Genomic DNA, 15,184 nt, shown 5'->3' with positions numbered 1-15,184 from the left:
TGTACATCAACTGGAAATGTGGGCACGAGCAGTATTAGGGAACCGAATAAAACAATGTTTCGGTGCATCTCTTTAGAAACCAACTGTACTAGTTTCAAGTCCCAAGGAGCGGTATCATTCTTTGTGGGGTACGTGACACATCCTATTTTAGGAGAGAGCTCTATGCAGGCACCCGAGAGTGAGAGTCCTTGGTCATTGTAATCCCACATAGTTTTGAGGACTGCAGAGGTCTGTAGTATAGGGCATTGGCCCCTTAAAACATCGCCTAATGTGATCTATATGGATTGCAGCTTTTAAGTTTCATAGGTTCTAGGATTACAAATTAGCTAATTTTAATCAAAACATGTGAAATGTTATCCTGGCTGGATATAAAGGCTGACTGTGCTGGATCCTCTGGGTTTGTTTTGTTTACTTTGGCTGCAGGCACACTCAGCGGTTTGGGAGATAGTTGTTCTTCTACAGTATAACAGATGTTTGTCTGAAAGGGTGAGGAAGAAACAAAAACAACATTGTGCGAAGGAAAAAAATTACACAATTTTAAACTAATGCTTTGGTATTAAGCACTGGCGTAAACTTTCACGTAGAGATTTTCTCTTTTTAAACCATGAGTAGCTGCTTAAGGTTAGAAACCTTAAGATTTCGGCTGACTTAAAAATTAAAGGCGGGTAAAAATGGCATTTTGAACGCATGCGTGTGATTTCTGGTCAAGAGTGAGATAGCTGATGGCAGAACCTTTCACAAAACACAGGCCACCTTTCAGTGTAAACTATGCTATATGTGCTATGCTGGGAGACTGCATTTTTAGTAGGACAGTTGGCTGCTGTCACCCAAGAAGGGGAAAGAGAGGGGGGAGGAAAACAAAAAGTGGTTTGAATTTTCGACTTGTTGAGAAAGTTAAAATCCTGTGGTGATCGTTTACTCTTTTTTCTTTACCAATGAATTAAGATGTCTAGTTGTTCTTCATAAACCCGAGGAATACAATAATGTAACAAATTGGTTACACCGTGTAAGATGTTTGCTGCAGGATGACAGAGGGAGCACAATGTGCCCTTGTGTAGGTTCATATCTGTAATGTTCAAACAGGCTGACTGTTTCCCTTCATCTGAACTGCTTTCATCTGGACCGGTGTAAAATAAGCTCTGGTAAGTAATCACGGCAGAGCAGAAAGAAAGGAATGTATACAGCAATAGACAGCCTAAGCTGTAAAAACTGTAACCTGAGTATCAGCAGCAGATCAGATATCAAGGCTTTAAGGTAGGGGAAATGAAAGAGATGAAGGGGAGGAAAAGACGAGAGAGGGAATGGAAAAGTCAGCTTGGAAAGTGAAGGAGAAGTAGGAGGGCCCCTTCAGGGAAATTTGGCTCAGGGATTAGGGAATTTTATCATGGTGTACAGTGACCTACTCAGGTTTCAGCCCACGTTGGATCAAATTGCCTCCCTTTGCTAGCAGAAAGAAAAAGGACTGGTGTATATGTGATTTCCTCCCCCCCCCACTTCGGATAATAAAAAGGCCATTGGTACAAGTGTCTGTTTTAAGTACAGCGAATGAGGGCCACTATGAATGAGCAATAAAATTACGTCATCACAGATTCAAGATTCGCTTTTTGGTACAGTCACATATTTACTCGAGAAGGATCACAACACCTAACTGCTTGGGTTGGTGTCTTCCAACAGTAGTGTCACAGCACGGTTTTAACATGACTGATGGATATTCAGGTTGCTTGTTCTTTCCTCATGCCAGATATTAAGTTACATTTTTGTTATCGCTAACCTAGCGCACATGATGGTTATAACAAATTTTAATTTGATACAATGTTGTGTGCAAAGAGCACATGTCTCTGCACAGTTTTCTGATATTACATTTCAATGAAAAATATGTTCAGGAGGAACTGTTTTGTTTTGCTGTGACCTTCACAGCCTCTCTTTATTTTGTCTAGTTATTTTTTAATTTTGTCCCTTTTCCTTCTTCAGATGATACTTTCCATTTTTTCTTCCAGAGGTAGCATTGTTTACCTCATGCTTTGGAAGAAGAACAGATAGTTACTCTGAAATTCCATTCAGTGCCATTTCTCCCTCGCTGATGAATAACAACACCTAATAGATCCAAAGCTATCGCAATCAGGGAACCCGCTACTGTTTTAAGACCTACATATTTTTTACAGGTTTAATTGATGAGAGTACTCATCAAGCCACGGTGACGGTGTCCCCATCCATCCCTCCTCAGCTTGTTTCCATTTGCCATCCTGCTGCCAGGCAGCAGTGCGGCTCAGAAGGAGCAGCTGGGTGCTCCGTGATGTTGTGACACAAAGTTACATCCGGCACTGGATTGCACTGGAAGTTCTCCTGAACAGACCAGGCAAGGTGTTCGCCTGCCTCTGTCAGCTGAAAGGGGAGCAATTAATTTACGCTATAATTTCACAGGGCTGTTCCCTGTGCCCAAGGATTTTGCCATCTATAAATATTCTCTATGACTAATTTGTATCTGAAATTGGACTTAGTTCCTGATGCCTGCAGTTTAAGACAGCCCCATCTGTTATAATTTAATAGTAAACTTATCAGAAGATCTTTCAGTTCAGTGTTTTAGTATTCCCCGTTTGGCATTTCAAAGTACTACTGTCAGGAAGAGAAAAGCGGTGAGGCAGGAGGAGCAGCGCTGCGCCTGGAGCGAGCCAGATAGCTCGGAGCGCTCCAGAGATTCTGAGGAAACTCCTCCCTTCTCTCCTGAAAAGCAAAAAATGTCTTTGGGAAAGTGAAAAAACAGACAGGCTTTATCAATTGTACTATTTCGGGAGACCGAGGTGGAGTTGTTTGTTTGTGTTTTTTTTTTTTTTTCCGGAGCCTGCGTGGAAGGAGTTTTGTGGGGTGGCTGGAAAAGGGAGTTGTGTTGTCTGCACAGGGAACCTCACCTGCCTGTGCACTGCAGAAATAGTGCTTCACCTAACAAAACAGGTAGTACAGAGCCAAACATGTATGTGCGAGGACAAAGGGAATTCAAACATCAAGAAATTTTGCTTTCTGATAGCATAAATGTCTACCCATAAAATTAAATGTGGCAACAACATAAATAAGCAAAGAAAATGAGGGCTGGTAAAAAAAAAAAAAAAAAAATCCAAGTTCCGTGCAGTGAAAGTGAAAAGTGAATTTGTGGGGCTCTGCACTGGGTGGTTTATGCAGGCAAGGAAATGGAATGGAGCCACTGTGCTTCCTCCCAGATCTGAAATAAACATTCGGCACTAAAACCTAGAAGAAAATGAGTCTGACAGACTCATTCTCCCCTGCGTTTCCTGTCTCTGTGTTTGCCAGGCCGTGTTCGGTGAAGCCAGGCCTTGCCCCCTGTGAATAAGGTTCATAGAGAAGGAAAGGCAAGAGGTCTAAGATGGAAAGAGAAGCATGGCTGAGCTTCAGAATGTATCAATTAGTGAAGATTTGGGAAAATGATGCATTGCAATGAGAAAAACCAAGCTGTAGGTGTAGTGTTACGATGAAATGAATCCTAAAATGGGAATAAATGTGATTATACTTTTACTGCCTAATGTATAAGTCAGTCTCACAAAGGAGAGAAACTGCAGTCTGGTGGGTCAACAACCTCTTCTTCATCCTTTCCCATGACTAGGAAGCAAATGCAAGTCAAAATACTAATAAGCATAATAGTTAGTTATCCTGGCTCTTCCATAAGGGAGGATATTTCTGTGTAGTACAAGAATAGAGAAACCATACAGTTAAAACATGCAAATTGCACATTGCCCTGCAGTGGTGATAAGTGGTCTGGGACTTTGCAGGGGGCAAAAAAAGAGTTGCCATCTATTAGGAAGGGAGGACTTTGGCAGTGTTGTGTGACTGGGGCCACCGGAGGGTTTTGGGGCCAGTATTTTTGAGTGGGGTGAGCTGGTTGTGCTGCAGCCCTAGTGCGTGCCTGGGCAGTCAGGCAGCTGCCATGGTGCACAGCTGCACCCCTAGCTAGGGGAGCGCAGGAGATTTGGCTGTGGGGGGACATTAACCGATTGCCTGGGTGCGCTGGCAGCCAAAGAGGTTATTTTGCTTCCCCAGCAGCCTGGGGAGCCTGGCTGCAGGCAGGAGAGGCTGAGCGTGGTGGTGTCAGCACAGAGGGACGTGAGGCAGGATTTCTGTGTTTGTCTTCGCAGCTCTGACGCTGACCGACGCTGTGAGTGGCACCAGGGCTCGGTGTCTTGGTTTTCCCACAGGGGACTGAGCGTTGCTTTCCCAGGAAGGCGAAGTTAGCTTCGGTGCTGTAATTTTGCAGTGAAATCCACAGACCCATGCAGGAGTCCCTTGCTCTGCAGCTTAGCAGTGTGATTGCTGACTTGGGATTTTACTGATGATGGGCAAGGTTTTCCCTGGTGCGCTGGTCTTTCACGTCATCCCAGTCCTCTGGCAGGGCTGTAGGGCTGGGGTGGCAGCCTCCACCCTGCAGACCCTCCACATCCCTTTGCGAAAAGGCTGAAAGTAGGCTTGGAATAGCTTGGTGCATCTGCTGTCCTGTGTCTGCAAAAGCTTGGAGTTGCAGCTTCTTGCATGCCCTCCATCTGGTCATTCACACTTGTCTCCGCATCTCCTTCTCCCTGGGCTTTGACAGGTCCATTGTCTCTCAGTTCAACTGGTTCCTCTCTAGCCTGTTTCATCGCTGCTGCTTCTGCTCTCCTGCACCAACCTTGTGTCCCACATTCTTGCTTTTCTCAAGCACCATTGTTACAGTCGTCACCCTTCCTTTCACGAAGCCTTTGAAGCTTGTACATCTTTCAGTGAGGTTCAGCTCTGCATGAACAGATTGTGTATCAATTGGCTTGTTTCCTCTCCTTGATGTTGTGGAAGGAAACGTTTCTCAGCTTTGAGTGTCAGCTTGTTGAGAATGGGGTCATCCTCTAGGTTTGTGCAGAGTGCTGTTTAATGAAGCCCTGTCTGTTAGCCACTGAGAGAACAGTACTAAGAGTGTTCACCATCATTGTAATAGCTAAGATAAATCTTGTTGGAGAATGGCTAAATTGGTTTCTTTAATTATCCAAGCATCCTTGTTGAGAAATCACAGTGTTAAAAAGATACTTACTTTCTTTATTGCGAATATGTAACCTCATTCTACTGTCATTGAAGTTAATAGAAAAGACCCCAATGATTTTTATCTTTTTTTAGAGTCAAATCTCTATTATGACTAATTTCAAAATCACATGTGTTTTTTTTTGTCATTATGACTGTTCATTTTTGTGCGTCACTCATCATGGATGGTAAAATGAGGCTTGAAAGGTACTTGAACTTTGTGCCATTACAAACCAAACCATCACTTTGACTAGATTCTGAAGAGGCAGATAAATATATGAATTTTCAGGAAAAAATAAACACATATACAGCCTTGCTTACATTATTCCTTGGTACATAATTAGACATCACTCATTGCCTGAGTTGATAAACAGTGCAAATAAAACACAAAGCATCCACAGGAGGCAAATTTAGAGCTACTCAGTTTGGTCTTCATGGGGTTTAAGTAAGGAAGACCTTGTCAGTTGGTCTCTACTTGCTAGATTAGTCTCTAGGACTGCGTCTCCATACTTGAAATTTAGCAAAGCAAGGGAAGCTGGCAGAGCTTGTGTTTGCGCCTCCATGAACCCTTTCAGATCACTCTGGGTAAGCTGCGTTGGTGAGGTTTCATTCCCTGTCTCCACATAGTTTCGTTGTTGGATTCCCATGGGTTAGAGACAGGGTTGGCGCATTGTGACTTCCAGCACCAAGGGAGAAGTTTTCTAAAAAGCTAAAAACCAAACAAAAATACTTTAGAAAAATTTTCTGTATCTGCTAGTATTTAAAACGCAATACTGCATCATTCAAATAAGAGTTGAAATATATATTTTAGAAAGGAGTGTAGGTGTTAGCCACATTACACTGCATTTTACTCGTTGCAAACTGTGGTAGTGACATAGTTCAGATGTAACAGGCTGTTGTAGTGCTGACACTGGAGGTAGAGGTGAAACAGTGCAATGTTTTCCAGCAGTTCAGGGCTGCACAGGGCAGCTGTGGAATTGGGTCTTCCAGCAGAAAGTCAAGTGAAAATGAAAGGTGGAAAAAAAACAAAAGGAAATTGACGCTCCAGGGGTCTGCCCTGGGTTTTCGTTTTGTTTTTTCTTTTCCTGAAATGTGTGTTTGTAGCACAATTGCCCAGATGATACTCCTGGAAGAGTACAAATTGCTTGTGTTTATTGCTTATAGCTGCTTTATGGCGCTGCTTGAGTGACAGGAACACCTATGCAATCTGTTGTGATGAATGAGCCTGGAGCAGTGCAGCGCAGTGGCGTTCTGGGGCAGAGTGCCTGCTGTAGCTTTGGATTCGGAAGCAATTATCATCTGATTAATTTTATTTATTTCTTTATATGACTGGAGAATTGCTGTGTTCTATCATTAAACTTGCTCCCTCTCAAAAATAAAGCTAGAACAGTTACTAGACAAAGAAACTAGCAACCTGCGGATTTATTAATAACAGGTACCATTTATTTTGAAGCAGTGATGTATTCTCTTTATTCCTTTGCTGGTAACCAGAGTCCCATGAGATGGTGCTTATCAGGAGCATTATTTTAGATGTCAAGTTCTTACAGGAAAGTGAAGTTTGAAATTTGTTTTAAAAGAGTGATAATAAAAAATGCAGAGACCAAATAGAAAGGCTTTGTGCGTGGCTTTTTCGTTTCATTTTATGGTTGTAATACTACTTTAAACTCATCGTTGCTGTTGCAGTAATTTATTAACTAGTTTCCTTTGGTAGTTTCCTAAATCTGTAAGCTGTAGAGCTCCATGACACTATTTAGTTTTGGAAACCTTTGTTGCTTGGCTGCAGATTTCTTAACTTACTCCATGAAATCTCCTGGCCTAGTAAGGAGCATTTTCTACAGAAATGTTTTTGCCACATGACCTAGAGGATGTGTTTTTAATACAATTTGAGAGTTATGACAGTCATGTTCCATATTTTGCATTTCCATACAAACAAAATGTAACCACACGGCTGCTTGGAAGTTGGTTTGAAAATAAATATGGCAAAACTGAGAAAGGCTCTCTTAAACAAATATAAGAGATGTTTGTATGAAACATTATGGTAAAATGCTTTCCTGGTGAAGAGTTTTTAAGTGGCTTGGCTGTGCAAGGGCTTATAACTCTGAGGAAAAATGTCTTCACTGTGATTTTATTTGATTTGGTTCATGGGCACCTCAAGGAACTGTAATTGTGTCAGTGACCTGCTCCAGCTGAAAAGACTGTAGCACAGTAAGATTGATTAACTGCTGGTTGAAAAAAATCCAGGTTTTCTGTTATTCTCTTGCTGCAGTCTTAAATATTTCATGTCAACGCAGACAAGTTTGTGTGACGAATATATGTTAAAATATTTCTGACATTGAATGCCAGAGCAAAAGTAATAAATAACTCTCCTTTTCATTTTCTTTAAATTACAGACGTATGAGTCTCTGTCATAATTACATGTGCCAGTCAGAGATTTAAACGCATTACACTTTATGCACTTGACTTATGAAATGAATATTAGTCTTTGAGGAGGTGGGCCAAACCTGACACTTCCTCGTGTAGCTCAGATATGGTTCGATTTATGCAGTCCTCCCTTCCTTCCAAATGGTTATTGATTACATAAATAAGTAGGTAATTTTTCTCTTTCAGAACTTTGCAGAAAACACTATGAATGAGCTCCTTGGCTGGTATGGCTATGATAAGGTTGAACTGAAAGACGGAGAAGATATTGAATTCAGGAACTACTCGGCAGACGGGGAAAGCCGCCAGCACATTTCTGTTCTCAAAGGTAATGAGACTTTGTGTTTCTGTGTTCATGCAAAGAAGGATTAATATCTCAACCTGTCTGAATTGGCGTGGATTGGGAAGTGTGTTGTGCTGCCTGCATTGTGGTTGGTTTACATAAAAATATCAGAGATTGCCTTCTAGTGCGAGGAACCCAATAGGGTATGAGGAAAATCACTTAACAAAATTACTGTTAGTAGGCACTTATATCTTCACAAATAATACCTTTTTTGAGTCAGTTGAAAGTTGTGTGGCTCTGGTACCAGTAAATTGCTCACAACTGGAAAAAAGAGGGAACACTTGCTTAGCAGTCTGGCTTTATGGAAGCCTTTTGCTTTCAAAACTAAGGCTTTCTGGCCTATGGCTTTTTAAACTGCTGAAAGATTTTGAACCTGAATATTCATTATGCGTGTAGGAACGAGTGTGAACGTTCACAAAAGCCACATCATCCACATTTGTACTATGGTGTCTTCCACAAGACAATTCTATGGTATTAACGTTTGGGACATTGCTGGATCTTCGTGATTCAGGACATGAGGGATGGGATCCAGTCTGTTTGTTCAGCCGCTCAGTTGCTGCCGTCTCACTTGTCATCAGAGTGAGGAGTAGGAAATTGCTGCATCTTGACTTATCCGACAAGAGTTCCTTAAAGGTGAGGTAAAGAAAGGAAACTGCAGCAGCTTTTATGCCACTTTTCACAGCGGTTGTAGCCAGCAGTGTTTGGGTTTTCTTTCTGATGGCCAACATCAGCACTATGTTCAGTGAGTGTTGCAACGAGAGACCAGTTCTGAAGGAGAGGTGGTTAGAAAAAAGGTTGAAAAGTTAGAGGTAAGGTGAAACAACCTAATCGCATTAAAATTGGATGCTTGCAGCTTGTTAGTTCTGTAGTGACACTGGTGATCAATATTTATTTTTCATTGAAAATGCAATGTCATTAAGCCACCTTTGCAGAAACTTGTTCCTGTGCAGTAATGCAATTCATTTACTTATGTTTTAATAAATAGATCTTTTATTGTATGATTTATGGCTCCAGTCAATGCCTGATGAAATTTGTGACATATGGTTTTTATAGGCATATGATACAAATCATATGTTCTATGTACCAAACAAAGATATTGAATACCCATGACAGGTAGAAATTTTTTATGTATGCAGTTTATGGGAGGAGAAAAAGGTGTGTTCCTTTTTTTGAGAGATGAGAGGAGAGAACTAAGTCCTGCCCCATAGCTAACATAGCATTAGAGAAATTCCTGCAAGAATTCTGAGGTGATTTGGGATTAAAGAATTAGAATAATAACTGTCATCATTTTGTGCACACTTTGCTCTGATTTCAATATTTTGTTCCTTTCTTTAAATCCTTTCCATTACTAGTACTGATACTATTGATAGATAATTAGGAATTCTTTTAGTTTTCAGTTTATGTTCCTTGCATTGATGAGGTCACAGTACACCAAGTGTGATCACCATGCAAACAGTAGAAGTAAAGGACAGGAATTGGGTGTCATTGATGAAATCAGGTGTACTAAGGGTATGCATGACAAAATAATCCCATCTTTTGAAAACAAAAAAAAAAGGTCTGAGTTTGATTTTAAAAAATGGAGCATTTCTGAGGAATACTGGAAAGTATCTATGTTTCAAACAGGAAAGTATCTGGGGTTTCTTTGGTGCACTCTTCTTGTATTAGGGTAAGTAATTTAATGAACAGATTGGTGAAAGTATGTAGATGCATTAAGAAATCTATTTGTCATACTGTACAATGTGTTCTTTGTGTTTTACAGAAAATTCTTTGCCAAAACCAAAATTACCTGAGGACAGTGTTATTTCACCATACAATATAAATCCAGGCTACCCAGGGCTTGCCACAGGAAATGGACTTTCAGACTCACCAGCAGGGTCAAAGGATCATGGGAATGTACCTATTATTGTCCCATTAATTCCACCACCTTTCATAAAGCCACCAGCAGGTAAATTCTAACAAACATTTAAAAATGTTTACTGTCATTGACTTGTCCTGAGATTGCTAAATGACAACATCTTAGTGAGAGGGCTGATTTCCAAGTGTTTAAAAACCAGTCGAAGGAACTTTAAAATCGAGCGGGAGAGTGACTTTACTTGTTAGTGTTCTTGAAAAACTTCTGCAAATGCCATGACAACAGACTTGTGCTGCTTGTGATACTCTACATGCTGGATTATACTCTCAGCACTTTAACAACATCTGCTTTTAGAAAAAAAAAAAATTTGTTCTGATGAATAAAACCTTTAAATAAATTAATGGAAGATGATTAAATTAAAGATAGGCTCCACGAAGGAAACAGCGAAGGAGACAAAGCCATCAAATCAATATCATGTCTTTATATCAGGTTAACAAGCTCATCCTGGGAAAACTGTCTCTTGATTCTCACCGAAATCCCTGCCCGTTGTCTCTTGAGGGTTTAATATGATCTTGACTCTACCCAGGAGACTGCACTGAGATGTTTTACATTTTCATTAGATTTTTATCAAGAGTCATTTTATAACATACCATTCCTCAGAGTTTGCATGGAAAATTATTTATTCCACACTGCATGCTGCTTACCATAATCCGTGAAAGTAACTTTTACGGCTACACCAGGCTAATTAATTGCTGTCTTATTTTTTTACTGCTGTACATGGTGTGGTAATTGGTGAGTTTAGATAGGCACAGGCTCAGTCCTACTTCCATGGGCATCTCTGGGTGTCATTCTGATGCTCTTGGGCGACCGAAGCACCGAGGAGCACGGGGTGACCTGCAAGACCTGCCCAAGAAGGGTAGCTCTCTGCACATAGGGAGGCACCTTGGCCATAAGAGTCCCCACTGGGCCTGAGGCTGCTTCTGCAGAAGCAGAACAGCTTGTAGGATCAGGTCCCAGGTGTTAGACGATCACCTCAGCACTTCATCACCTTGACTAAAGGTAACTGTAAGATACCGATAGGTCCAACAAATTGTTTGCCTGTTGACAGTCATGTGAGAGACTACACTTGCCCCTCCCAGATTATTTTTATGCCATTGGGTTTTATCTCTAAAGAAGTATACTAATATGCTATGAATAATTTTCTAATGTTACTCAATATGCATTCCCTGCCAAAGACTTTTCATCTATTTTATACGATATTTGCTAATTACCAAAGCTATTTGGGCCCATTCCTGCAGCCTTTATACAGCTAAAGATCTCGGGCCATATGGGCTGGATCCTCAGCTGTTGTTGATTTGGCCCTAAAGCTTTAATCAAGGGCTTGTGCCATCCCAAGCTATTTTCTCCTCCAAACTGAGTCGCGAATGAATCCAGAATGCTGAATTTGTGGTATGCGAACACAAGGCTATAACATGCATTGTGCAAACTGCCACAGTTGCTGGGTTTTTATGACATCAAACAAGCAGGAGGAGATGGAACTATGAAGTAGAAAAACAAATTACTGCAGCGGTAGTTAGGTGGACACAGGGGAGCCTTGGGCAAGTCAACTGCCTTCTGTTCTTTGCCTGTCCAGCTACCGTGTGTGACCCCACATTCAAATGTACCCCCAAGGGCAATGTGCAGAGAAGGCTTTTTATAAGTAGTTTCCAACTTTAGCTTTTTAATTCATTAATTCGTAATGAATATTGTTGTTTTACTTGAATAAGGGATATGAACGTATAATCTCTGCCTCCTTTGACTTTATCCCACGATCAGTAATGAGCACTAGATTACCATGACTTCTGAGCAGATGAGCGTGTTTATCTCACCTTTGTTTTAGATAGTGAAGTTTGGGAGGACTGGAGGGGGAGGAGAACCACAACCTTTGTGGGATTTGCAATAAGCATCAGTGGTAATTGTTTTGTTTTATCTTAGGGCGTAGGTGCCCTAGTCATGATCACCCCAAAGAGCCTGGCAAGAAACAACTGGTGAATACAAGTAGAAAAGGGAGTACAAAGGAGCCAGGAGAGCCAGCGTGCGAGGCAGTGGTCTTGGCATGGCGCTTTGACACTGTTCTGTGGGCACTACATCAAAGCACAAAACTTCAGAGTGATACAAAGCCAGACAAGAGTAACTCTGGGGATGTTTTCTCAGAGCCCCTCACAAGCACAGGGGATGACTTTGGAAACAGCACAAAGGTGCTTCTTCGAGTTGAGCAGGCAAATGAACAAGACTTGCATTATTAATTGCTAAAGCTTGATGTCAACATTTTCAACATGGAGGGGAGACAGGCTATGGCTGACCTGCCACAAGAATAGAAGCAGCTTACATTTGATAGAGTTAATAAACAAAAGGGACAGAAGGGAGAAGCAGAAGGAGTCGAAGAGAAAGCTTCAGGATTAAAATGCTGGGCAGAGAAAGGGTTTTTTGCAGCGCATTTCGAATGGACACACATAGGACCAGGTTATATCACAGACCGGAGAGAAAACCAGGTAGTGATGCACTGCAGTGACTGAGGTGTGAGATGTTGAGAATCAGGATGAGTTCAGGCTTTATGGCTGGATGGGGGAAACTTTTAGATATTGTACAGGAGAAGAATCGACGAGATTTCAATATAGCTCAAAAGAGTGTGTCCACAGGTGAAAATGATATCTAAATCATGAACCTGAAGGACAGGCAAGAAGATGGTGTGGTCCACTCTTACTGAGCAAATAATATGGAGTGAGCACTCAGGGAGAAATTAGTAAGGCTTTAATTCTTGCTGTATTGATCCTGAACTGGAGGGTCAGCACCAGTAAAGAGGTGTCAGAGAGACAGGCTGAGGTATTCATTTGGATAGGAGAGCAATGGTCTGGAGACAATAAGCAGATCCAAGAAAGAGTCAGAATGAATTATTAGTTGAATAATTTTTGCAGATAAGTTTCTATACAGATAAGAGGGAGAAGAGAAAGAGCAGAGCATGGGGGATGCTCAGAAAATTCTGAAGGGAGAGATAGGAAGGAGACTTCGTAAGATGAACTCATATAGCAGCTGCAGAGGCAGAAAAAGCTCTGGGGGAAGACAGAGTCAGCAAACCAAGCCAAGCGAATCAGGATTTCCAGGGACACAGGTATGATTCTTCATGTCAGAAAGGGCTACCAGCTTGAGAAGGAGAAGGAGAGAGTGCTGATCTTGAACTATGTCTGGGAAGCAGTCACTTAAAATTTCAGCATATTAAGTCTTCATTTGGCATGCTGGAAAACTTTGTGCGTTGTCCTATCTGCATTCATACTTTGGATGAACAGGCTAAAACTTTGAACAGTTAACAAAATTACCTTTTCCCCCTCATGCTTTTTTTACAACAAAGTGGTGGTGGTGTTTTTTTAATTTTTTTTAAATTTTATTTTATTTGGAAAACCAATTAATTTTGAGCAGTCTGACTAAAATGTTATCTCCAAGCTGTTCAGCTCTCTGTTTTAGTCAGAGAAAAATGTTAGGTACAAATTTGCTTACAAAATCCTGGAAAACATTAGGCTGCTACCTGGCCAAATAGAAACAGCTCTGATAAAGGCATTTTCTCCTTGCTGTACCCCAAAATTACACCTGAAAAGGGCTGACTCGAGCACATGGGCCCGATGTGATGCACTGACCGTCTGAAGACTCAGGTTATGGCACATCAGTGAAGGATACTAAATCTGGTCATGGGAAGCGTCCACAAGAAGGATACCAGTCACTCAGATCTGGATACTATTTGCCAGAGCACTCCGCTGACCTGCACCACCATGCAGACAGACTGTACTCAGGCAGTGCCAAAACCAAAAGTGGGCTTTGTCCATCAAAAGCACCCATCCAACCTGCATCTGGAAGCACATAAGTCAGCACGATCTCCAAAGCTGGTGTTATAGTCTCCTTGTGGCTGATAACCATCCTTCCTGTCCAGCAGGCTGGTAGCTATGTTTAGTGCTGGCAGCAGCATCTAAGGGATCTTTGGGGTTAGTCTCGAGTACAACCCATTGCGACAAACGGACACTAACATTAGTTTTGCTTGGTGTTAGAAGATTCTTATTTTCTAGACAGTATTTTTTCACTTCAAAATGACACAGAAATATCAAGGAACAGGAATGCAATAGCCAAGCATGATCTAGAAATAAAAATCCCACCCCAGTTGTGCCGGGTTTATGGCTGTAATAGTCAGTGCGCAAACATCCTCGCTGTTGTTGTGCAGCCCTTAGTGATAGAGTAAATCCGAGAGGGCACTTAGGGTGACTCTGCCCTTTTGCTCAGGCAAGTTTGGACGGCTGTTGTTACATGGGTTGAAGGAAGGCTAAAATCAAGACTAGTCAAAGAAGAATGCAAAAAATTCTTTCTGTGCAGGCGAGAACATGCTGCCTCCTTCCCCCAGCACCTGCTGGAGGCTACTGTATCTCAGTTTCCCTGGGCGTTTAAAAGTGCTCTTTGGTTTACTTTCTCCTGTGATCCCCACGGCGGTGCCACGGTAGGGCAGGTACAACTACTATTTGGTCTACCCTTTGAGCATGGGTGTCGGCAAAAGCAGAGCATGTTGGCTGTTTGAAGCACCCCAAAGAAGAGCGCTGCGAGGGGGGTGCAACGTCGAGGGATGTGGTGGGAGAGAAGGCAGAGAGGATGATACTGTGGTGTTGACTGAGCTTTCCACAGGGCAAAGAGGTACAAGGGAAAAAGAATGCTCTCTCCCAGGGTTTTCACAAAATAATGGGCACATTTGGGAAAGGGAAGGGGATTTAAATCCTCCAACAAGCAGATCGGTGCTTGTGGTTCTGTGGTTTCCAAATGATAATGATTGGGATTAGTACCAAAAGTTATCAGAAACTTGTGAAAGCGGAGGAGGAATGGGCTGGAGGAACTCTGTCTGGTGAGGCAAAAGGTCTTAAAGGAGGAACAGAAGCATTTCTAGTACTGAGTACCTTGTGAGATAGGCCTGTGACCTAAGTTGGCAAGGCAATGGTCCTATTCAAATAATAAAGCGAGTAATTAGATATTTTATAGAAAGAGTGATTTTCTGTGTTACAGCTTAATATCACTTTAGAATTAAAGTTTATGGGTCTGTTTTGTAAATGTAACTGCACATGAGTAACTTCATGTGACATGGGATAAAGCAGAATCCCTGCCCTGTGAACACTCTGGAACTGCCCGCTGTAACCTCTCTCAATCTTTAATTGTATTGGAGGAATCTGGAAGCATAGATGTTTTAAATGGTGGTTAGCAGGGCAGTAAAAATGATTTCCAAGTTCATCACTCTAAATTCACCAAGGAATTGATTCTATGACTGCATTACCAAGAAGTCTGATTCCAGACAGAACCCAGTGGCAGTTTTCCTTAAATAAAGACCATATTATCCCATCTAATTAAGCCTATATATTGAGGAGACTTGTTTTATTACGCTCTTGATCCCACTTCAGTACTTCCCAAATCTTTTTCCAGTTGCTGAACAGCATTACAATTTTTCTAACTGCAGATTTAGCTCT

The 15,184-nt window shown here is 41.7% G+C and overlaps 1 protein-coding gene across 2 annotated transcripts in view; it reads left to right on the top strand.

The window, feature by feature from the left end:
- SOBP (sine oculis binding protein homolog) overlaps nt 1-15,184 on the top strand; it is a 117,737-nt gene that overhangs the window by 1,458 nt on the left and 101,095 nt on the right. For both annotated transcript variants that reach the window (XM_065834292.2, XM_065834291.2), the window contains exons 2-3: nt 7,657-7,795; nt 9,570-9,755. In XM_065834292.2, coding sequence (XP_065690364.1) covers nt 7,657-7,795; nt 9,570-9,755 — 325 coding nt within the window. The remainder of the gene's footprint in view (nt 1-7,656; nt 7,796-9,569; nt 9,756-15,184) is intronic.

Source organism: Patagioenas fasciata, chromosome 3 (assembly GCF_037038585.1).
Source record: "Patagioenas fasciata isolate bPatFas1 chromosome 3, bPatFas1.hap1, whole genome shotgun sequence".
NCBI lineage: Eukaryota > Metazoa > Chordata > Aves > Columbiformes > Columbidae > Patagioenas > Patagioenas fasciata.
Note: the sequence above shows the minus strand (reverse complement) of the source record. Positions and strands in the feature narration are given on the sequence as shown.